At 31.9% G+C, this 20,398-nt stretch overlaps 2 protein-coding genes and 2 long non-coding RNA genes across 4 annotated transcripts; 2 read left to right on the top strand and 2 right to left on the bottom strand.

Moving 5' to 3' along the window:
• Positions 1-1,959: 1,959 nt before the first annotated feature.
• Positions 1,960-3,315, top strand: LOC128174936 (uncharacterized). Its single transcript, XR_008242595.1, has 3 exons — positions 1,960-2,020; positions 2,570-2,650; positions 2,969-3,315. It is a non-coding gene; the product is annotated as an uncharacterized LOC128174936 (long non-coding RNA).
• A 7,680-nt stretch (positions 3,316-10,995) lies between these two features.
• LOC128170429 (putative nuclease HARBI1) lies at positions 10,996-15,898 on the top strand. The gene is made up of 5 exons (XM_052836199.1): positions 10,996-11,405; positions 13,033-13,370; positions 13,492-13,749; positions 13,871-14,094; positions 15,763-15,898. Exons 1-4 carry the CDS (start codon positions 11,175-11,177, stop codon positions 14,088-14,090), a joined length of 1,047 nt encoding a protein of 348 aa, XP_052692159.1. The 5' UTR covers positions 10,996-11,174; the 3' UTR covers positions 14,091-14,094; positions 15,763-15,898.
• On the bottom strand, positions 11,316-13,108 carry LOC128170432 (uncharacterized). The gene is made up of 3 exons (XR_008241832.1): positions 13,017-13,108; positions 11,556-11,689; positions 11,316-11,439 (listed from the first exon to the last, which is right to left on the bottom strand). It is a non-coding gene; the product is annotated as an uncharacterized LOC128170432 (long non-coding RNA).
• An 888-nt stretch (positions 15,899-16,786) lies between the features above and the next one.
• Positions 16,787-19,786, bottom strand: LOC128170430 (myb-related transcription factor, partner of profilin-like). Its single transcript, XM_052836200.1, has 4 exons — positions 19,435-19,786; positions 17,346-17,511; positions 17,177-17,243; positions 16,787-16,920 (listed from the first exon to the last, which is right to left on the bottom strand). Exons 1-4 carry the CDS (start codon positions 19,713-19,715, stop codon positions 16,802-16,804), a joined length of 633 nt encoding a protein of 210 aa, XP_052692160.1. The 5' UTR covers positions 19,716-19,786; the 3' UTR covers positions 16,787-16,801.
• Between the last annotated feature and the right edge of the window lie 612 nt (positions 19,787-20,398).

Here is a 20,398-nt window from a genome sequence, read left to right as displayed (position 1 = left end):
CAAGAAATACTTGAAATATATGAATACTATTTAATGTTGCCATAAACGGTTCATTCAATTCAGGACACACCAGATGATCTAAAAAACTTTCAGAAAAGGACTATATTTAATAGTCAATATCTGCCCCGAATGTTCACCAATTTTTAAACAGTCTCGTATCAAAATGAAATCTCCATTTAACATTATACAGAGGACTTTACTCAAGACAAGAACCATGTTTATATGAAAATACATTCTATATTCTATATTTGGACAAAAGTATAATTAAAAAGTGAAGGCATTAATTGTTTATAAAGAGAAATAGAGAAGCTTTTCTACGAAGGTTGATGCTGACGATGTTTTATTCACAAGGATATAATAATGAGATAATTTCAATGCCGAGGCCTAAATGTCAGCTTAAAGTAAATATCAAATACAACCTTGTTTTTACGGTCTCTTTTTGTGAAGGACATAACAAGACACATATTCAGTTGAATTTTTTCGCTGGCATGATATATATGAATAGCTGAGAATAGCGTAAAGGACGAGTGCACTTATGGGCCCCGGTGAAAGGTGAAAGAATGAAGAATCAAATTAAGCATATTTTTTTCCTTAACATTATCTATTGATATCTATTCCATAAGAATTAACAAGTTTTAGCGCTGAAATTATTGTTTATGAAAAGCACGAAGCTTTAAAACATAGTAGGGGTCAGCAGACATTCGTGATTTTGTATAGTAAATCGAGGACAGGCATTCATTTTAAAGCCTTTGTTTACTGTCAGCCTAACCGAGTACAAACTTGTGGAAAAGACAATATACGCATTATACATTTAGTAAAATCCTGTGAAAGTAAGAAGTTTGTACTTGGTTAGGCTGGTACCTAAAAAATGAAAAAGGTATGAAAATTTCAAGGTTTTTCCTATAGCAAGCGAAATCTATAACCTGCGTGACCCATGTTTGAACTCACGCATGGAATAAATTATTTTAAAAAATCACGTGGTTTCCATCCAGGTAAACGTTTGTCAAATGTGCTCACTGTAAAACATTGACACGTTTTAGAATGCTTTCCTTCATCTTTGTATGGTCAGGAATATTTGTTTGTCACTATGGTAATATGCAACTTCAAAGCTTCATTCGATTTGTTTTCAGACGTAAAATAATGCATAAAGTATAATTCAGCAAACGCGGCAATCGATCCACCAACAGAGCAATGTTGATTTAAATGTCTCCTCCCTCTGATTTAAATAGACACAATTCAAGTAGGTTCGGTTCGATTTTTCCGGATTTAGATTATTTATAGGCATTTAAAAATCCTCAATTTTTTAAATTGTATAATAATTCTAATTTTGGTAAATTTAAGCGTGCATATAAATCAGAAGTATCCATGAGTGCTTAACTATTATGAGAAAAAAGCAATTTGATGATTTTTTCTTCATATAAACGGCACTTAAAAAGGGCCCATTCTCTATAGCTTAAGTGCACTTGTTCTTTGGTAGAAATCGGTATAACTACATCATAGATAACAAGTTGCATGTAATCGCGAATGCTTGAAACATTCGTTATATACTTTTAATGTCTATAAAGTTGTGTTTGTTTTCATTTTACATCCAGTTGTAATTTATATTATTCTGCATCTCAGAAAATAGAAATAGTATTTCCTAAAAGAAAGAGAGTTGTAACAAGAATATATGCCCTTTCGAAACAATTATCACTTTAGTATAAAATAACATGCAAATGTACTCGCTTTTCCAAGTAGATAAATCATTGTCTATCTTAGCTGAAGTTTTTTTTTTCGAAGAAGGTAAATAATGATCCATCCAAATACATGACGAAATGGTTTTATTATTTGTCGTATATCACTATTTCTGGCACCAATTAGTCTTCTTGTATGATGATTACGTAATTTGTATTATGCATTTGCTGAAGATCATGCTAAGTAGGCGGGGCCTTACTGAAGTTCTAACCTATATATTTGTCACTTTTTCTTCAAAATATTGCGTCCTAGTTAGAAGCAGATTTGAAAGATCCTACATTTCTTGGTAAGCATTTATTAAATTAAGATAAATAGGAGGGAATTCTCAGTTTCAAAGATTTCAAGTATCATTATTTGATAATATAAATGTTTACTTATGGAAAAAATATATCTGTGATAGTGTTTCTTTAATCTAAGTTTTAAGCATTACCGGTATTACAATTTTATGATCAGTCAAGCTTTTGATACAAAAGATTTCTCGTTTTATATTGTTTTAGGTGATTTTATTTTCCGCCTTTTTCTTCAATAGTCTGTCATGTAAACAAACTGATTAACATTTAGGGAGGGGGGGGGGGGGGGCTCTATTCGGAAGTAAAAAAAAATATATGTTTTCATGTGTATACCTTCTTCATTTCTTCTTGTGATTGAAAATGTGTTTCAATGTGTTTCGTTGTTGTTGCATTTTTGTGTGGAAAATCATTTGTTACAGCTGATTTATAATTCAATATATGAAAGTAACATTTCTATATATCTAATATAAAAAACAAAATCAGATGGAGTTTTTGGATTTCAAAATTAATATTGTCCGGTTTAAAAATTCAAATTTCTGTAACAGTTGCAATTCAAGCCACAATGAAGATTGTCATCGTATTTCTCCTGGTGTGCCTAATTCTGGAGAGCTCATCCAAGCCAGATGGTAAATGTGTTGTTACATATTGATGACATAGTATCCTATCAGTAAAAATCAAAGTTTATGAAGAATGACAATTTAATGTGCGGCTTTCAGTTTTGAAATAGCGTTACAAATCACACCAGTGACTAATACATATATTACCTGTGTGACACTCTTTTCAATTATTAATGGAAGTGTTTTTTCTCGAATCATAAAAAACATATTTAGATTTTCTTTCTTAATTTTCACTGTGTACGTGTGTAAAACATGACATTCGGACTTCGTTACTTGAAAAAGAAGTTTCTCCGCATTAAATGTTATTTCATTGTAAACAAATACTAGGAAAAGAAAACGATGATGACAAAAACGGAAACAATGGCAATGACGACAACGGAAATGGCAACGACGGGAACGACGATAATGGAAACGACGACGGTGGAGACAATAACAAAGGGAGCGGATCCACAAATAGCAGGGGAAATTAATACAGTGAGCGGATCCACAGAAAACAGGAAATAGAATTGATACAATCTACCGATGCAGACAAAGTCATTTGATTGCTTTTAATTATTTAATGAAAGTGTTTACTTATTACATCTGCGTTACAAAATTGAAAAATTATGTTTGCGTAATGAATTTAACAATGTCTGTTCACAATACAACAGATCAATAAATACATATGAACGACACTATGTCTCCCTGTTGTTTTTTTATGGACATTGGGATTAATAAGAGTTCAAGAATATATCTCATGTTATATAAACTCCATAAACGTCCTTTATCTGCTGGTAGCACTATGAGTTGCAATGTTTGTTTGAAGCATATGGAGGCAAAGCACTTCAAAAGAGGTTGTATGTTTTATTGAAAAACCAGGATGCATCATTTGTGCCAATCGACATCGATGCAATCTTGCTAATAGCCTAATGCTACGTTTCATAGCTGTCTTTTATAACAGCTTTTAGAATATATCAGTCAGATAATTTATACTCTTTGCACAAATTGAGTTATGGTTACCTCTCTTGATATATGAATCGTTTAACTTGAAACAAACTATATGTTTGATAAGGATTTAATATTTGTGTGTTTTTATTACTGAAATGATCTTCAAACTTTCATTTTTATTTTATTTAAATCATAAAAGATAAGTAACCAACAGAGTTTATTAGTTTTCTGTCCTAGTGCCAATGCGTTTTAATTTTAAACATAGTTACATACAACATGGTTATTTGTTTCAGGTAATTTTATTAAATAAGAATCATACATGTTGTTTTTACGAATATGCATTCACGAGTTGTTGTCGGATGATATGACAACTTTGTAAAAAAAAAAATATAAATATCAAATTTTGACCCTAATCTACATTATGTATTTAGATTTTGTTAAAGTACAATATAATATATTGATGATAATACTTTTAAAACCCTTAATACCTTATTGTTGTTTTCTTTTAAACTAATAACCCGAACCTGTTATACCGAGCGTATACTTGCTACAAGCATTTAACTATAATAAAATGTTACAATAATAATATCATTGGGGAATGCACAAAACATTAATTTGAGTTTTGCAAATGATTGAATAATGTAATCAGTACGTAGTTTAGAGCTGGGTGCAAAGAGTTTTCAATGTTACAAAAATCATTTTTTTTTTACCTAATACATGTAGCGCTATGCATTTAAACATTCATGGTTTATTCCATATAGTAATTTTTAATATATATAGCTCCCAAACGCTGATAGTATGGACATTTTTAGGCAAAGTGGTACTCATTCTGGATTGAGGATCTGCAAAAATTACATATTCTGTGAATACGCAAACTATTTCTATGGCGCCCACTTTTTATGTTTATGGGTAAATAGTTTTATAAATTTCATCATCTTATCTGTAAGTTATGATTTTTTTGAAAAGAAAATTGATAGATAACCCAATTGTCTTCGTATTTTTCGATTGACAGTCGTAGAAACGAATTATACAACTGAATGAGCATTGATTTCTATGATACATAGACTTATGACTTACTTCACCATTTGTATACCTTGCCCTTGTCTTTTTGTCTCAAATGAGCATTGCATTTTTGTCCTAAGAGACACTCTACGTGACACTGAAATACCACGTGACAGTTATAAGATATGGTTACTTAATTGTGACCTGTATCATTGCAAAAACATAAAACATGTTCCGATATTTTTTATAAATACTGTTTATGTTTCGCACTCCATTCTGCTATTTAAGCATTCGGAATTAAAATAAACAAATTTGAAATAATTTTGACCGCTTGTAAATTGTATATCAATGAAAAATGACAATAACAAACTGTCAACTATCTCAAAACTCCATAAAACGAAATAGAAATTCAAAATAGAGCAAGTCGGACCTCTATCAAGATAGTTTCAGGTGTCTAGGGAAGGTGAACATACTTTCCTTACCGGCCACGACCGCCGTGTGCTATTTGTCATAATCGGGAAAAAAACACGGAAAAGACCGAAGACAATTAGGTGATTAATTATGAAATAACAATAAGTATGAAAATCATGCGACCCAGTGTATATCTATAAATGATAATTAAATATATTTATAAAATATTATATATTTATAAAATCTATACTACTATATTCATAAAAATATACTCAATTTTTTGGTCTTTAATACCGAGAAATCGGAAGAATACTGTCTTTTCTTTTATATATTTTAAACATCATTGGTACATGAAGATTACCAATATGTTATTATTTTCTCTCAGTTAAGCTTCGCTAATTAAAAATCAACGAAAATTCCTCAAAAAATTCCGGAAATCACCTGGATTTTTTGGATTTTACAATCTTGCGCTTGTGCAATACATTCACGCTAACGAGATCTTTAGTTTATTTTTCCACAATATCACATCTGTTAGAATAAACTCAGAATGATAATACAAATACGGGTAAATTTTCATTGGACTTTTGCTATATATTCTGTTCATATATATATATATATGTTTCGTGATGACAGAAAATATTTGATTACATGGAAAAAAGTTACATTATATTTGTTGGAGAGTGAAGATAGAATATGTTTTATCGTAAAAATGAATTACACCCTACGGACCCAGTTTTACAAAGAAAATCCGTGTACGTTGGTGAAAAGGTGTTGAATTATGGATTAAGATTTTTATTTGAAAGGTATTTGCAGTCTCAAAAAGATTTGTTATGATGAATTTGACTGTTATTTTCAAGGCAACTTCATTAACTTTCTCCAAAATCGTTCCGGAGCGATTCTGCAATTTTCTGCTATATCACGGGTATAAGGGAGGCGTTTAACTGTGTTTAGGGCCTTTCCTGAGACACAGTAAGTGTATTCAAACTAAGGAAAGTGTTGTGAAATTAATATCATTATTGTAGGCTTATAGCTTTGTTATGTAAATGTCAATAATAAGGTGTGTCGATGTACCTATTTCGTAAATGTCTGATATACAATGTCAAACCGTGCACGCATGGGTCAAAGTCTAGTATATTTATAAAGTAAAAACATTATATTAAAATATTTCAATGTATTCACATTATTGACGACCGTATTTCATGTTTGTTACATTAGGTTCATGGGTTACTTTTATTTGTCTTTTCTAAAACATAAACATACATTGTCACTATCAGGAATTGCTTATTATACCTTTATATTCAAATGTACATGTCACATCCTGTATAAAGATATCCTTTTCATAAAAGGCAAATTTTAGGGGGTTAAAATTTAACACGTTAATACAACGAACCACCCCCACCCCCCCCCCCCCCCGAAAAAAAACCATATCGGAGTAATTGAGTTTCAATCAAACAATTGTAGAAGCGTACAAAGCAATTACTTTCGAAAGGCAGAATGATATCATCGATGGTATAGGTTTAAACACGTTTTCAAAAAATATATATAACATTGATTTCAGTTAACAGTTCACTAAACATTCGAAGTCTTACCTTAAAAAATGTGTGTATCTGCCGCTGGAACTCAGACAACTAGAATAAACTATATGAGTCAAACGATTTTATTGTCATTAAGAAACTATATAAAAATAACATTGATATTATGGTCAAAATATAATATTTTGAATAAACAACAGGTTTTGGTTTTTTTCTTTAGTTTTTTTTAGTTTTTTTTTTTGGATAGACTTTATAACGATGGAACATGACAAGATCATAATCAATGTTTCGTTAATATATTTCGAACGTGTTATTAAACTATGGTATAACCAGGCTGAAATTACACTCACGAAACGATGCAGCGAGGTGTCATAAAAAAAAACCCAATAACAATCTGTTAACCATCTGGGTTATTATTACTGTTATAATCTTGTTTTACAGACATTGTCATTATAACACTTTGAATTTGAAGCGATCTTTTCGTTAATATATGATTATAAAATTTGTTTGATTCTCACAGGTACGCTTTTCGCATTAACTTTTACGTCGGTATCCGCACATTTAAAAGGATTATATATTGTCACATCTTCAAGTGTATTGTCAATGTCACTGCGACACAAAGCCCAAAGCTGTGTGTGTCAGCTGATAAAAATCCATGTAGTAAATAAAAAGTGACACCAGTTCAATGTTTCTAGATAATTAAATCATAAAAAAAGAACACTCCATCGTTTAGTTTTATTATAACAAAGTTTAAAAAACTTTAAATATACAATTGACGACAAATATATGCAATATATTCTTACATGTAGAAAAATCAAATTAAATTATACAAATACCGACTATAAATGACGAATACCAAAATCAATGATATTGGTCAACTGACTTTCAACATGCACCATCCTTTTCATTTAAATAAACAAGTAGATATTTAAGATTTTGTTTTTAAGAAGATCTTTGATTCCGCTTTTCACGAAATAAATCAAGTCCAATATCATTAGCAAATGATTTGGACTCATCTAATACAAACATGTATAAAATATTAATACTAGATGATTTGAATTCATCTATTACATATATAGTATCTATCACTGAAATTTTCTTACAAAAACCCTCATTAATTTGACATCGCATTTAGCTATGGACCCACTTCAACTGAATCTGAAAATAACAATTCATCTCGTCAACACATATCTTTTCGAAGTCAAACTTGTTTTTTATGATTTTTTTTCTCGATTAGCCCTCATCATTCATTGTTCATTTCAGACTTGTGCAATTACATGCCATATAGAAAATTAGAATAGAAGTCATTTTTAAAAGTATGGGTAGTCAACATGCTCGCCCTCAGACATGCCTTAAACTTTAACATCAGTCTTTTTTGTTTTTGTTTTGTTTTTGTTTTTGTTTTTGTTTTTTTTTTTGTTTTTTTTTTCTTGTTTTTTTTTTTTTGTTTTTTTGTTTTTTTTTTTTTTTTTTTTTTTTTTTTTTTGGGGGGGGGTTACTTTCTGTCCAATGACATATACCAACATTTAATTAAGAAAATAATATCGACAATTTTGGCTTCGAAATGTATTAGTTCCTTATATCTTTATACAAAGCTCTTTTTGTCGTGAAAATAGAAAAGCCTATAACTGATCACAACCATCGAGCTACCTTAATCCTACATATTTTTATTAACTAAAACAATAACAAAGAAAATTATATTTCAAAGTCAATTTCGGTTTGAATGTAGTTGATACTCGTACATTTCGCCCCCAAAGAAGACTAGCTTTACTGTTATCTACTTCAAGCGTTGTGTTGCTTTAAATTTCTTTTTAACACATCTACAGATGCAGAGAAAATTACAGCATATTCTTGTTTTGATGTGTTGTAGTTCCTTTTTGAACGACGAACTGAGGCTGGAGTAGATTAGGAGGTTGATTGGCTTCCCAACATTGTACGAAATATAAATAATAGAGGTTGCTAGTCCTTGAAAACTTGAAAATACTTCATTGGTGTTGTCCCATTTAGAGAAATGAAATTGACTAAATAGGACAAAAATCAAAGGCAGCTCTTGAAGAATTGAGGAAACTCCAAGACCGATGTTGATCTTCATAAGCTTAACATAGCTAACGCGGTTAATGGATACGTTATTGGTTAAAACCTTAAGAGACCGAAGGTTTCTATTCAAAAGAATAACAAGACCCACGGCCATTACCAGGTTAAGACTGAACGGAATCACCTGGCTATATAAAATAAGTATGTACGTTATGACATTTGACCAATTGTGAAAAGGAAGCATCCAAAAGAGTCGCATCGTTTTAACAAGGCAACCCTCTATTTTTTTAGGGGGATATCCAGATCTATATTCCTGTATTAACGGTATTGGTTCGAATTCAGGAGTAATAAGAAAACATAGAAATATAGAACAAAATAGCATATGGAAGACTAAAAACGTGTAAAAATAAGCTGATAAGTTACACATTCTGACCCGGAGTGGAAACCCCACTAGTAACAGATGATGAACCGACATGAGCGTGTTGAGCCAAGCTGAAGTGGCGTGGAGTACCATTTGAAGACGTATAGAATACATTACCTCGGGGCAGACGCGGTATTCCAAGAAGCCGTAATTCATATCGAACACTTTTAACAGAGTATCTCTTATAGCGGTCGTTGAAACGAAACAAAGATCTAGAATCAAAATAGACATGATGAATTTCTGTGTAGCTCCCAAAAGCTTCTTTCGTATAAAGACGACAAACATGATCGTTGTTACCACAAGCGACACAGGCCAAAGAAATATCCCAACGTTAAACGTAAACGTCATTCCCCATCTTCCATAAATTTCTTCTAGCTTAAATGCAATTTCACTGTCAAAACTACCTTTTGCAAACTGTAGAGCTAAGTTTTCCAAAATGTCCTTGGATTTGTTATTCATAATAATGTATCTCTTAAATATCCAGAACCAATGGCCTGCTTTTGAACATTTAAAAGTAGTTGATAATGTTGTTTTTTTTTCAAACAAACGTTTCAAAATATACATAGAAATATATTTAACATAAATAAAATTAAAGCACTATTAATCTCAATTCTTCATATATATATATATATATATAAAACAACACAGGGTGCCATGATACTCAGCCCTATCACCTACGGTTATCTACAAATGTGTGATAAAACTTGCTTTCGAAGTATTTAATCGATGAAAACCGTCATAAGTCGTAAATAACTTTGGTTAAAAATACATGGTTCATATTTCTACTGTAACTACTATTCATTACGTAAATCGGTTTTTTTATTTCGAAATCCAATATCATTTATAAATGTAATTCTGGGTAACATGTCCTAAAATTATATTTGAGTTAGATTTTATCTTCAAAGTACATAAGTATGATGAAAAAAAAAAGGTTCCTCAAATAAGATACCAGGCATCAAAATTAGAAGACAAAGACTTATTATTCTTGGTCTATTCATGTAAATGACGTGTCTGTTTGGTTAGGATAGACAATAATTTCTCTCACAGCATTTTATATATATTGCAATATATTTGATATAAAGACGAAATTAAAATAGTATAAAATCAGGAGCTATTTAATGGATACATGTAGTAGGATGCTCGCATTACAATACCCCTACCCCCCTCCCAAAAAGAAGAAACTCAAAACAAATAAAAACCGTAATCATAGGCTATAGTATTTATATCAGTAATATCCCAAAAAAGATAACTGATTATTGGATTTCAAGATTTGTCGTCACCTAAAATTCAACAGGTATACAGTGATGTGGATGTGTGTATTGTTCTATTTTAACTCTTCATAAAAAACGCAACTTTCTTTTTTATTAGATGAATATATTCGGGGTAATGTTATTATCAGGTTCAAACTGAACCTAGTTCAAACCACCAATAAAAGAAAGTCATTTATATATATCTCAAAAATAAGGAAGTTGCAAGCTTTATTTTTTTTCATACATGACCAAACATCACATTTAAAAAACCCTTATAAGGGGTTTTAGATTTTTTTGAATATATTTTCAAAGTAATTTCCAATCAAATGGAATCCACTAACATGTACAGCCAAGTTTTCATCAATGTGCAAATCTTCATAATACAATATAACTTATAAAACAAAAATAATTGTGGTATTTTAATATATAGTTTTAGGAATGTTACATTGTTTTATTATTTGTTTAGGTCACCATTGTCCTTTACACCCTGTGGTGTGTAGGGCAGCAGAAAACTTCCTTCACCTCTGCCTTTCCGTGGCCAGTCTCGTTACTGATCCCCAAGTTTTCTGCATGGCTTTAAGCTTGCTCTCCATTGCCCTTCTCCATGATGTTCTTGGTCTCCCCCCTTTCTCGTGTCTTTTTAGGTCCAGTGCAGAGCTTTTCTTCTTTTGTTATATTTTCTGGCCAAAAACATTCAAAGTACTCTGCGCAGGCATGTGGTGTGAAATGATCACACTTTGGAGAAGTCTGTCTCTACAATTCACCAACATTCTGGCATGAGTTTTACTAAGCTTCTTAAGTTTAAGATTTCATCGTAACCGTAAGTTACGATGAATATCTGTTTTACCAAACTTCTTAACTTTAAGTTACGTCAAAAATATCGTCGTAACTTACGACAGCCTATGGGCTACTCTAAGTTAAGAATTTTTCGTATTTTTCTAAATAAATGAATAAAAATGGCCGCCTGCTTATTGTTTATTGAAGTTTTAAGAGAAAACGAAGACAAGGCTTTGCGTCGTGAACGCGTTTTCAGAGACAGGAGTCAAGTTCTAGTTATGTTGACCGACAGCGAGCTCATTGGGCGATATAGATTTCCAAGGCGAGTTATTCTGCAGCTGACAGACGATGTCAAAGACTTCATACAGCCACAAACTTTGAGGTCGCATGCCATTCCAGCCCACATCCAGGTATTTTTATGGATATGACTTAACAGAGGAAATTCTAAATGAAAATAAACAGAAGCTGGACTTATAAAGCTTCTTATCAATCAAATTCTTACAAAATATTAATATCATAATACATCACACTCATGATATTGATTAAAAAAATACACTTACTATGTTGGTTATGTTCAAAGAATGATTCCGAATGATATCCTTGCAAACATTTCTATTTGTCCACTATTTTGAAAGAAGGATGAAGAGTAACCAAAAGGGCCACAACTGTATTATTACTTCATCGAGTTGTTCCCCTTTAACAAGATTGTGTGTGATGAACCATACAAATTTAAAATAAAATTTAAATATTGCCTAAAAGATATATAAAGCATTTTTTGATTTATTGTGTAAAATTTATATCATTTCTTGTTGACAGTCAAGTATGGTTAGAATATATTTCCATACCTATACTAAGCAATATTATAGTTCAAGTATTAATCATAATATAGTAAAATGGTGATCAAGGAAATAAATTAATACATAATTAAAGAATTAAAGAAATCAAAGGAGAGAGGCTTTTTTGTCATGGACTTTTTTTAACTAAATGAATAGACCTATAGAATTGTGTTAAGCCTAATGGGGTAGCCGCGGATATAAATGTATATGACATTTTTATCCGCTACTTGTGTTAATGTCTGGTTAAAAAATTCTGAACCTGCCCCCCCCCCCCCCCCAAGCATCAAATAATGTTTTTTATCTTTGAAAAGTCTTTATTTCATTTAATTATTAGTACATGCATTGTAACCGGGTTTTGATGCAGATGACATAATAACACCATGTTGATTTTATAGGGTTCGATTCCTTTTTCAATAAATTGTAGGAATATATGGTAAATGCAGGAAATCACACTAGAACAACACACACATAAAACATATATAAGCACACAACAAAGACAATACAAACACAAACATCGCACAGACATTGACATAAAACATATATTTACTTAGATCACTTATTAATATTATCAGCAAAGACCGATAATTTGATAATTTATATTTAAACAATAATTCCAAATGATCAGAAATATTTATGGTAATAAATATCAATAAAACTATTTACAGCAATGACAGAAACATATAGTAACCAATTTATGGAACTGAGTGCAAGTCCTATTTACTGGATTTCATATCATGAATCGATCACCATATTCACGATATTAATTGTACACACTGTCAGCAGTGACCAATACTGATTAATCAAAGCGTAGAATAAAAACACCTTTATACAAATGGAATATTCCAAAATCATTTCTTTACTCTATATATTTTGACTTAACCATTATTTTAAATAGGAGTGTTTAGGTTTAATCACACACAACACAGTTAGTATTGCAGTGCAGCGCAAAGAGTGAGAGATTGAATGAATGAATGAATGAGTGAATGAATGATATGTGAATCAAAATACCTTAATACTATACAAAACTAAAATTAAAACTAGGGAACACTACTACATTTTATCATTATCTTTTGTTCATTTTATTTTATTTACTTTTTTTTTGCTTGTCGAAGATTTTGAACTAATTTCCAGGCTACCCTCACCCTCTTTTATAAACATACTACAGGTGTGTTATGTCAACAGTACCTTTAAATCATTCCAGGTTCTAACATGCTTGCGTTTCCTGGCTAAAGGAGACTACCTCTCAGAAACAACAGACATTCATGGGATCTCCAAATCATCTGGATGTCTGGCTGTTCATCGAGTGGTCGATGCTGTCTGCAAAGCTTTGCAGAACATCGAGTTCCCTACAAGGAGGGAACACATTTCCCGTACCAAAGCGTCGTTCTACAAGATTGCTGGGTTCCCAAATGTGATTGGTGCCATCGACGGGACTCAGATACCCATACAAGGCATGGGAACAGAAGATGAACATCTGTATGTCTGCAGAAAGGGTTTTCACTCCATAAACGTGCAAGCGGTTGTAGACGCAGATTTAAGGTTTGGATATTAAAACTCTCAATTCAGATAAAGATGAATTGCTAATTAAAAGTTTAAACGTTTATATATACACCAAAGAAATACTTATGTTTCTATTGTTCAAATATTAATTGATTTCCAGGTTCACAAATGCCGTCTGCAAATTCCCAGGAGCAACCCATGATGCGTTCATTTTGCAAAACAGCTCCTTGCCAAATTTGATTGAAAGCCTTCAGGATGGAGGTTGGCTGATAGGCGATTCGGGTTATCCCCTTAAAGAGTGGCTGATGACTCCTATCAGCAACCCGAGGAGTGGACAAGAAGAGCGGTACAATTCGGCTCACTGTCGTACTAGAAATGCTATTGAAAGGGCATTTGGTGTGCTTAAAGCACGTTTCAGGTACGTCACCTTTTAATCAAAATATCAAATTTAATTCAGATCAGGAAATGGTGTATTGAAAAAAAGAATTTTCTTCTAAAAGAGTGAAAACCTAAAACATTTCAAACTTATAAATCAACAGGTGCTTGCACAAAACTGGAGGATGCTTGCCTTATAGACCAGACAAATGCACGAAAATAATTGAATGTGCTATGAGGCTACACAACTTGGCCATAAATGAGAGGGTGCCTCTCATGGTAGAAACTGAGGAAGAAGATGATGTCCAGCAACCATTTGCTCCAAATATCCCCTACAATTGTACTGCAGCAATGCTGAGAGATAGACTTGTACAAAGATTTTGAAGAGGTATTTAGGTTTTTAAGTTGTTGCAATTTTCATGTTAAATTTTTTTGGGTAAATTGGAAGTCTTGCTATTCTATTGACCGACAATAAAATGATTTCCAGACTTCGATTACTCATATTTTTGTTGAGACCCTTTTTAGCTCACGTGAGCTGAAAGCTCAAGTGAGCTATTCTGATCACATTTTGTCTGTCGTCCGTAAAGCCAGAAAAGCTGAAACTTGTGTGGAAGCATCCTCAGGTAGTGTAGATTCAAAGTTGTGAAATTCATGACCCCCGGGGGTAGTGTGGGGCCACAATGGGGGTCGAAGTTTTACATAGGAATATATAGAGTAAATCTTTAAAAATCTTCTCCTCAGAAAATCATGATCCTTTGGGGTAGGGTGGGCCACATTTGGGGGGGGGTGTTAAAGTTTAACATAAGAATATATAGAGTAAATCTTTAAAAATCTTCTTCTCAGAAACTAATCAGCCAGAGGATTCTTTATAATTGTTAAGACTTTGTCTCCAGGACAATTCTTTGGCCTCACAAGAAGGTTCAGAGTTTGATGTAGCTTTATATCCCATATATAAACAATTGTTAAGGATCTTTTTGAGAACTGCAATACTCATCATGTGATATGACTATAAAATCATCCTGTTAGAAAAGGAACTAATGATTATAAACATAAGAATATCCAGGGGGGAAATGGATTTTATTTATACAGGATCTACATGTATTATAATTGTTCATTGTCCAGATTGTTTGTATTATGACTCCATTAAGCTGATTTTATCATACCTATTGTTCCTCATGTGAGCGATGTGGCCCATGGGCCTCTTGTTTGAGGTTCTGATTGAAGCAAAACTACATTATTGTCGCCCTGTACACAAAGCGATTTGTTATATATTGCATTGTACAGGAATCTTTATTATGATAAAATTAAAGATTTGTTTTCACCCATTATATCACACAGGTTTAAGTACACACAGAATTATAATATACCGGTATTAGCATCTTTAGGTAGCAAAATAAATTTCTCAGAAACACAGCTCACATTGCTTTAAATGTTACTTTATTATGATGACAGAAGTTAAATAATTGTACATGGACAATATATATCAATATAAAAAAACTACTACATGTACTAGCATTTTGATATAATAGTAACCAGTTCACAAAACAATCAACATATAACAAGCAGTTTCTAATCTGAAAAACCATTATACTGGATCCTGTAATCAACAATTTTCTCTCCATTTTTAACAATTTATCATCAGAGACTTTCATCAGAACTCCACAAAAATACAAAGTCTTACAAATTAATAAATGTACCAGCAATTCTTTTTTATTAGCATTAAAATATTTAACTACAGTTTTCCCTATAAATAATATCGCGAACATTTCAACAAGAGGCCCATAGTTCACATACAGTAGTAATATGAAACATTTTTTGAATATTGTAATGATTTTAAATTACCATACATTAGAATGTAGCTTAGTAGTTCTTGAGAAGAAGATTTTTATAAAGATTTTACCCAATGATTTTTATGAAGAACTATTTTGAGGGTCATTGTCTTAACAATTTAAAATCTTTACTAAATATAGAAGCTTTGATATAAATATTCTTTAGAAGAAGATATTAACCTACCTTAAGTTTTTTTAGTGCATATATTAAGAGAATTTAATTACAGGAGATAACGACAATGACAATGGTTGAGAATTTCCTGACTGGTGCATGGAGTTGCTTATGGATTCAACTGCAATGGTGCTTCTGCGTTGTAGTTCAAGCATTTCTTCAAGAATCTTGATTTTTCTGGATCTGTATGTCTCCAGTTTAGAAATCTTCTCCTCTTCCATAGATAACAGCTGTGATATGTGTACTGGAACTTCATTTTCTTTTAAAGAAAAGTTTTAGAAAGCATGAGAATAGGTTTTCTTTTTTTTTTAAATATCAATTCATTCTAACAAAGTCAATAAGGGTTTTTTTCTTTAAGGTTTTATCTACACTAAATAGACTGCTGACATTTAACAAACATTTTTTTTAACTAACCTCCTAGTGTAAGACTTGCATGAGAAAAAATGGCTGTCATGTATATTATTTGTTGAAATCAAACTTAATAAGATATCATCATTATGACAAAGTAGTGTGATGGACAACTTTTTAGTTCTCTTTAACAATATCACTGACCATATGCCTCCTTAAAGAATTAAAATTCACTTTACATGGCTCGATTTCATTGTTACCTTTCCTTTGCACCCTTGTCTGTTTTCTTGGCCTTTCTTGACTTTGACTAGACTCGCCTGAAATTAAATTTGTAATAATTCAATATCCATTTGTAATGCAATATTACACTTGTATAAACTTGTATAATCTTTTTTTATGCCTTCACAATCATTAGTGCTTAAAAACCTATCAATTTGTATAAAGTTATATGTTGATATTTTTTGTCTCATGCTATCAAACTTTTGATACAATATTGTTAAATTGTTATTCATTACATTAATTGTGTTGTTTTAAACTTACTCTCAAAATTCATGTCTTTGTATGTGCTGTTGTTGATACTTGTTATTCCTTTGATAGAAAGAATATGATTAATGAAACAAAATTATCAATCGAAAAAATTATGTTCAAAAGAAATTGTTATATAGTTAATAATATGCATTTCATGAAAATAAATATTCAATTCAATAAGTATATATCAGTTATCTTGTGTGAAGGGATCATCAGATCTAGTACATGTACATACTTGCACATGGGGTTGAAGCAGACTCGCTCAGTTCTGAATTTTCTGATGCCGGAACTTCATGGATAATAATCCCTGCAGGTACCACTGGGGATGGTCTACTTTCTACAAAATGATTAATAAGGTTACTTTTTGCTATTAGAAACTGAGACACTTCTTATGATAAACATAATGGTGGATGGTTTGAATAAAAAAACTTGTTTAAAATATTCAACATCAAGAACTATATTATTTCATTTTATGAAAAATTGCATCAACATGAAAAGTTTGTATTACATGTGATTACAGTCTGGGTGTAGTGAGTTACCTTAGGTTAATATCAATGTGAAAATTCATAAATATATATAAAAAGCCAATTGACCACATTCTGCGGTATCAACTCCACCACTGATGCCTTCAATTGCAACATCTGATAAAGACTGTAGAACCTTTAAAAAAAGCATACCTTTACTAAAGGAAATGATTTGTTCATGACAGACAGACAAATATTTTACTACTTATATTCATAAGAATTTTTTGTAAGTATTTACCAAATTTTCCCAATTTTTGAACATGAAATTTGGGGCTGGTCCTCCTCCTGTCTGTTTCATTGATCTCCTCCTCTCTGCTTCCTTTTTCTTTGTCAGACTTTGCATGTCTGCCCATTTTTTCTTCATTTCCTCGGTTGTTCTGTTGACCATTGCAACAGCATTGACTCTATTAGAATATAAATATTTGCCTTAGGTACTTAAATATATGTTTTTAATATATCAAATTTGTGCAGCTGTAGAGTGTATCTGTGTACACATATATATGTATTTGCACATTGTTTGTGCTTATAGCCTTATAGATAATGAATTTGTGAAAAAATGACAAAATGTATCTAAAAAGTTTCAACTCATTTTTTTTAATATTTCAAAATCCTGAAACCATCTTAAAAAGTTATATTGCCAGTAATATTGACCCAACCCACAACAGCTGATTGAGTAACTCAGTCAATTTATGGGGCCAATATGTATAATACATATATGAGAAATATTGTTTATTATATCCGTATATGAAAGATATATCAGTATTATATTTAACATTCACATGAGAGAAAAAAAAATCTTACAATTAAGCAACTGCACTGTTTCTGTATGATGTATATTACTGATAAATGAGAGAGATATTTTTAACATTGTTAAAGATTTATTATTAAGGACCAGGCAAAATTTATCACTATGATGGGACAGGTACACACAGGCATGGGACAATGACTTTTTTCATAAAAGAAAAGTATGGAACAAAACTTTTTTTTTAGCATTTGCTAACACCCATGGGACAAACGCTTTTTTAGAATGAGTTGCAGTTCTCAACTAAAGAATTTTTTTTTTTTATTTTAAACATTTTCTATATTTTAAAGACAAAAAATCTATAAAAAAAAACTTATTCAAGAGGGAGTTACTCCCCTTGTTATCCAAAACTGTCACTTGTCACCTATAACTTACCTTTAACTCACACTAACATCCTCTGAAACGATATCTTGTCTTAAAATTAGAAAACTTATGCAATTATGAGAAAAAGTATGCCTCGCATTGCCAATTCCATTGAGGTTTAAGAAAAATATGGCCATTTAAGTGAACCCACCATTTCCACTTTTCTATTATTAACATAGAGTCATAGGGCTCTCCTTTAGTTAAACATATTTATTATAATCTTTTTGATATCAATTGTTGTTCAACCTCCTTTAATAAGAAACCTTATTCAGTACTACACACATTTACATGATAGTATCATGATAAAAGCCTCACATCACTTAGAAATACCCTTGCATGTATTACCCTCCCCCTATCTTTAGATTTTCAGAAAAGCATCAGTTTGAAATGATGATAAATAGACCCCTTCACGATAACCGTTGTACTGCTCTCTTGCAGGGCAAAATGATATACAGGTACTTCGCCAAAATTTCAGTACGTAGAAAATTAAATGACATAAATAAAACAATTGACGTTATATGTCATATTTCACCAAACTATGTAATTTTGTCGTGCAAATGAGCAGTACCACAGTTACCGTGAAGGGGTTAATTTTGCCTGGTCCCTAAATAAAACAGAACATAGCCTTCAAGATATCTGACATTTTTGAAAAATTATTTCAAAACTGAATCGCAGTAATTAAATCATTTTGTTGAAAAATCTATGAATACAGAAATATTTCCAGAAGCTAATGTTATTGTGAGTTTCCTCTATTATTTACCTCAGTGATGTTCAGCTTACATCTGATTACTATATCTAAAAATATCCCGACGTCATATGTCAATTTCAGCGTGTGCTACTTTATGTAAAGCATATTTATAAAATTCTTTCAAAAACTGTCCTCAAATGAATATATCTAATACATTTAGAACAACTGAATAAAAAATGTAATTAGTCTTCAATATCTGTACTCCAGTGTTACAATCATTATATAGTCTTTCATGCATTGGAATTCTATGGCAAGATTATGTGAACTTAATTTATATTCTGGGTATGTAGAGAGAATTGTTTTGTTAAACTTTTAAAACAACCGATATACGGTGCTATAACATTGTCATTGTATGTGCTATCATATCATTTCTAAGGATTTGAGGTCCAATTTTGATGCTTTCTCTTTACTTACTGGTTAGCGATATCCTGCCACAGTTGATTTTTCCTCTCAGAAGTTATAAAAGCGGAAAACTTCCCCTTTAAAACTCGGAAGTGCGGAGCTACGGCCTCTGCTAAAGCCATTAGCTCCGACTCACTCCAGTTGGGTTTTCTCCGTTTCAACTCTTTCTCCATTGTTGAAAACAGTTTCGCAGACGATAAAATGTAATTAGCCGCGAAAACGAAAGTGCCCTCTGCGCTTGCGCAGCGTTCGTAACTACGAATATTCACACCTCCGTTATTAGAGAGTTCCATTACGGAAACTTGCGAACGTTTCGTAAGTTAAGGTTACGAATAAAACTTACGAACACGTTAGTAAAACAGAACATTCTTATCTTAGGTTAAATCTTACGAAGTTCTTAAGTAATAATATTTTTGCGTAAGATAAGAAGCTTAGTAAAACTCATGCCTGGTCCATACAGGGGTGTAGACACAACACAGCTTTGGTAAAGCTTCAGCTTGGTGCTTGTGCACTATTTGGCAGACCTCTGGATGTTGACCGTTCTGCTTTGTGTATCCTCCTCTGTACCGCCCTATGGTGCTATCATGCTGTTCAGGTATGTGAAGTTGTGTTTGGTGTAGTTTTTAATCTCTGATCTCAACTTGAACAGTCGTTTCCATATTAAGGGTCATTGTATCTGTTCTCTTTTTACTTATACCCAGGCTAACGTATACGAGTTGTCTTTTTTTGTGAATGAAATGAAATATGGATTCCATATGTTTCCAGTAGTCACATGCTGCTTTAGCTATAAATTGGAGGTGCATCAAATGACGAAAGCAACAGATACATGTAGATACTATAACCGTGCATCTGAAATTATTTTTATAGGGTCGTGCAAAACTATGTTATACTATATAAAGTATAGTGAAATATAAAGTAGTGCTTCTAATGTTACACAGAGACGTATCAGATCAAATATTTACATGTTGTCTGCATC

Source organism: Crassostrea angulata, chromosome 2 (genome assembly GCF_025612915.1).
Source record: "Crassostrea angulata isolate pt1a10 chromosome 2, ASM2561291v2, whole genome shotgun sequence".
In the NCBI taxonomy this organism is placed as follows: domain Eukaryota; kingdom Metazoa; phylum Mollusca; class Bivalvia; order Ostreida; family Ostreidae; genus Magallana; species Magallana angulata.
Note: the sequence above shows the minus strand (reverse complement) of the source record. Positions and strands in the feature narration are given on the sequence as shown.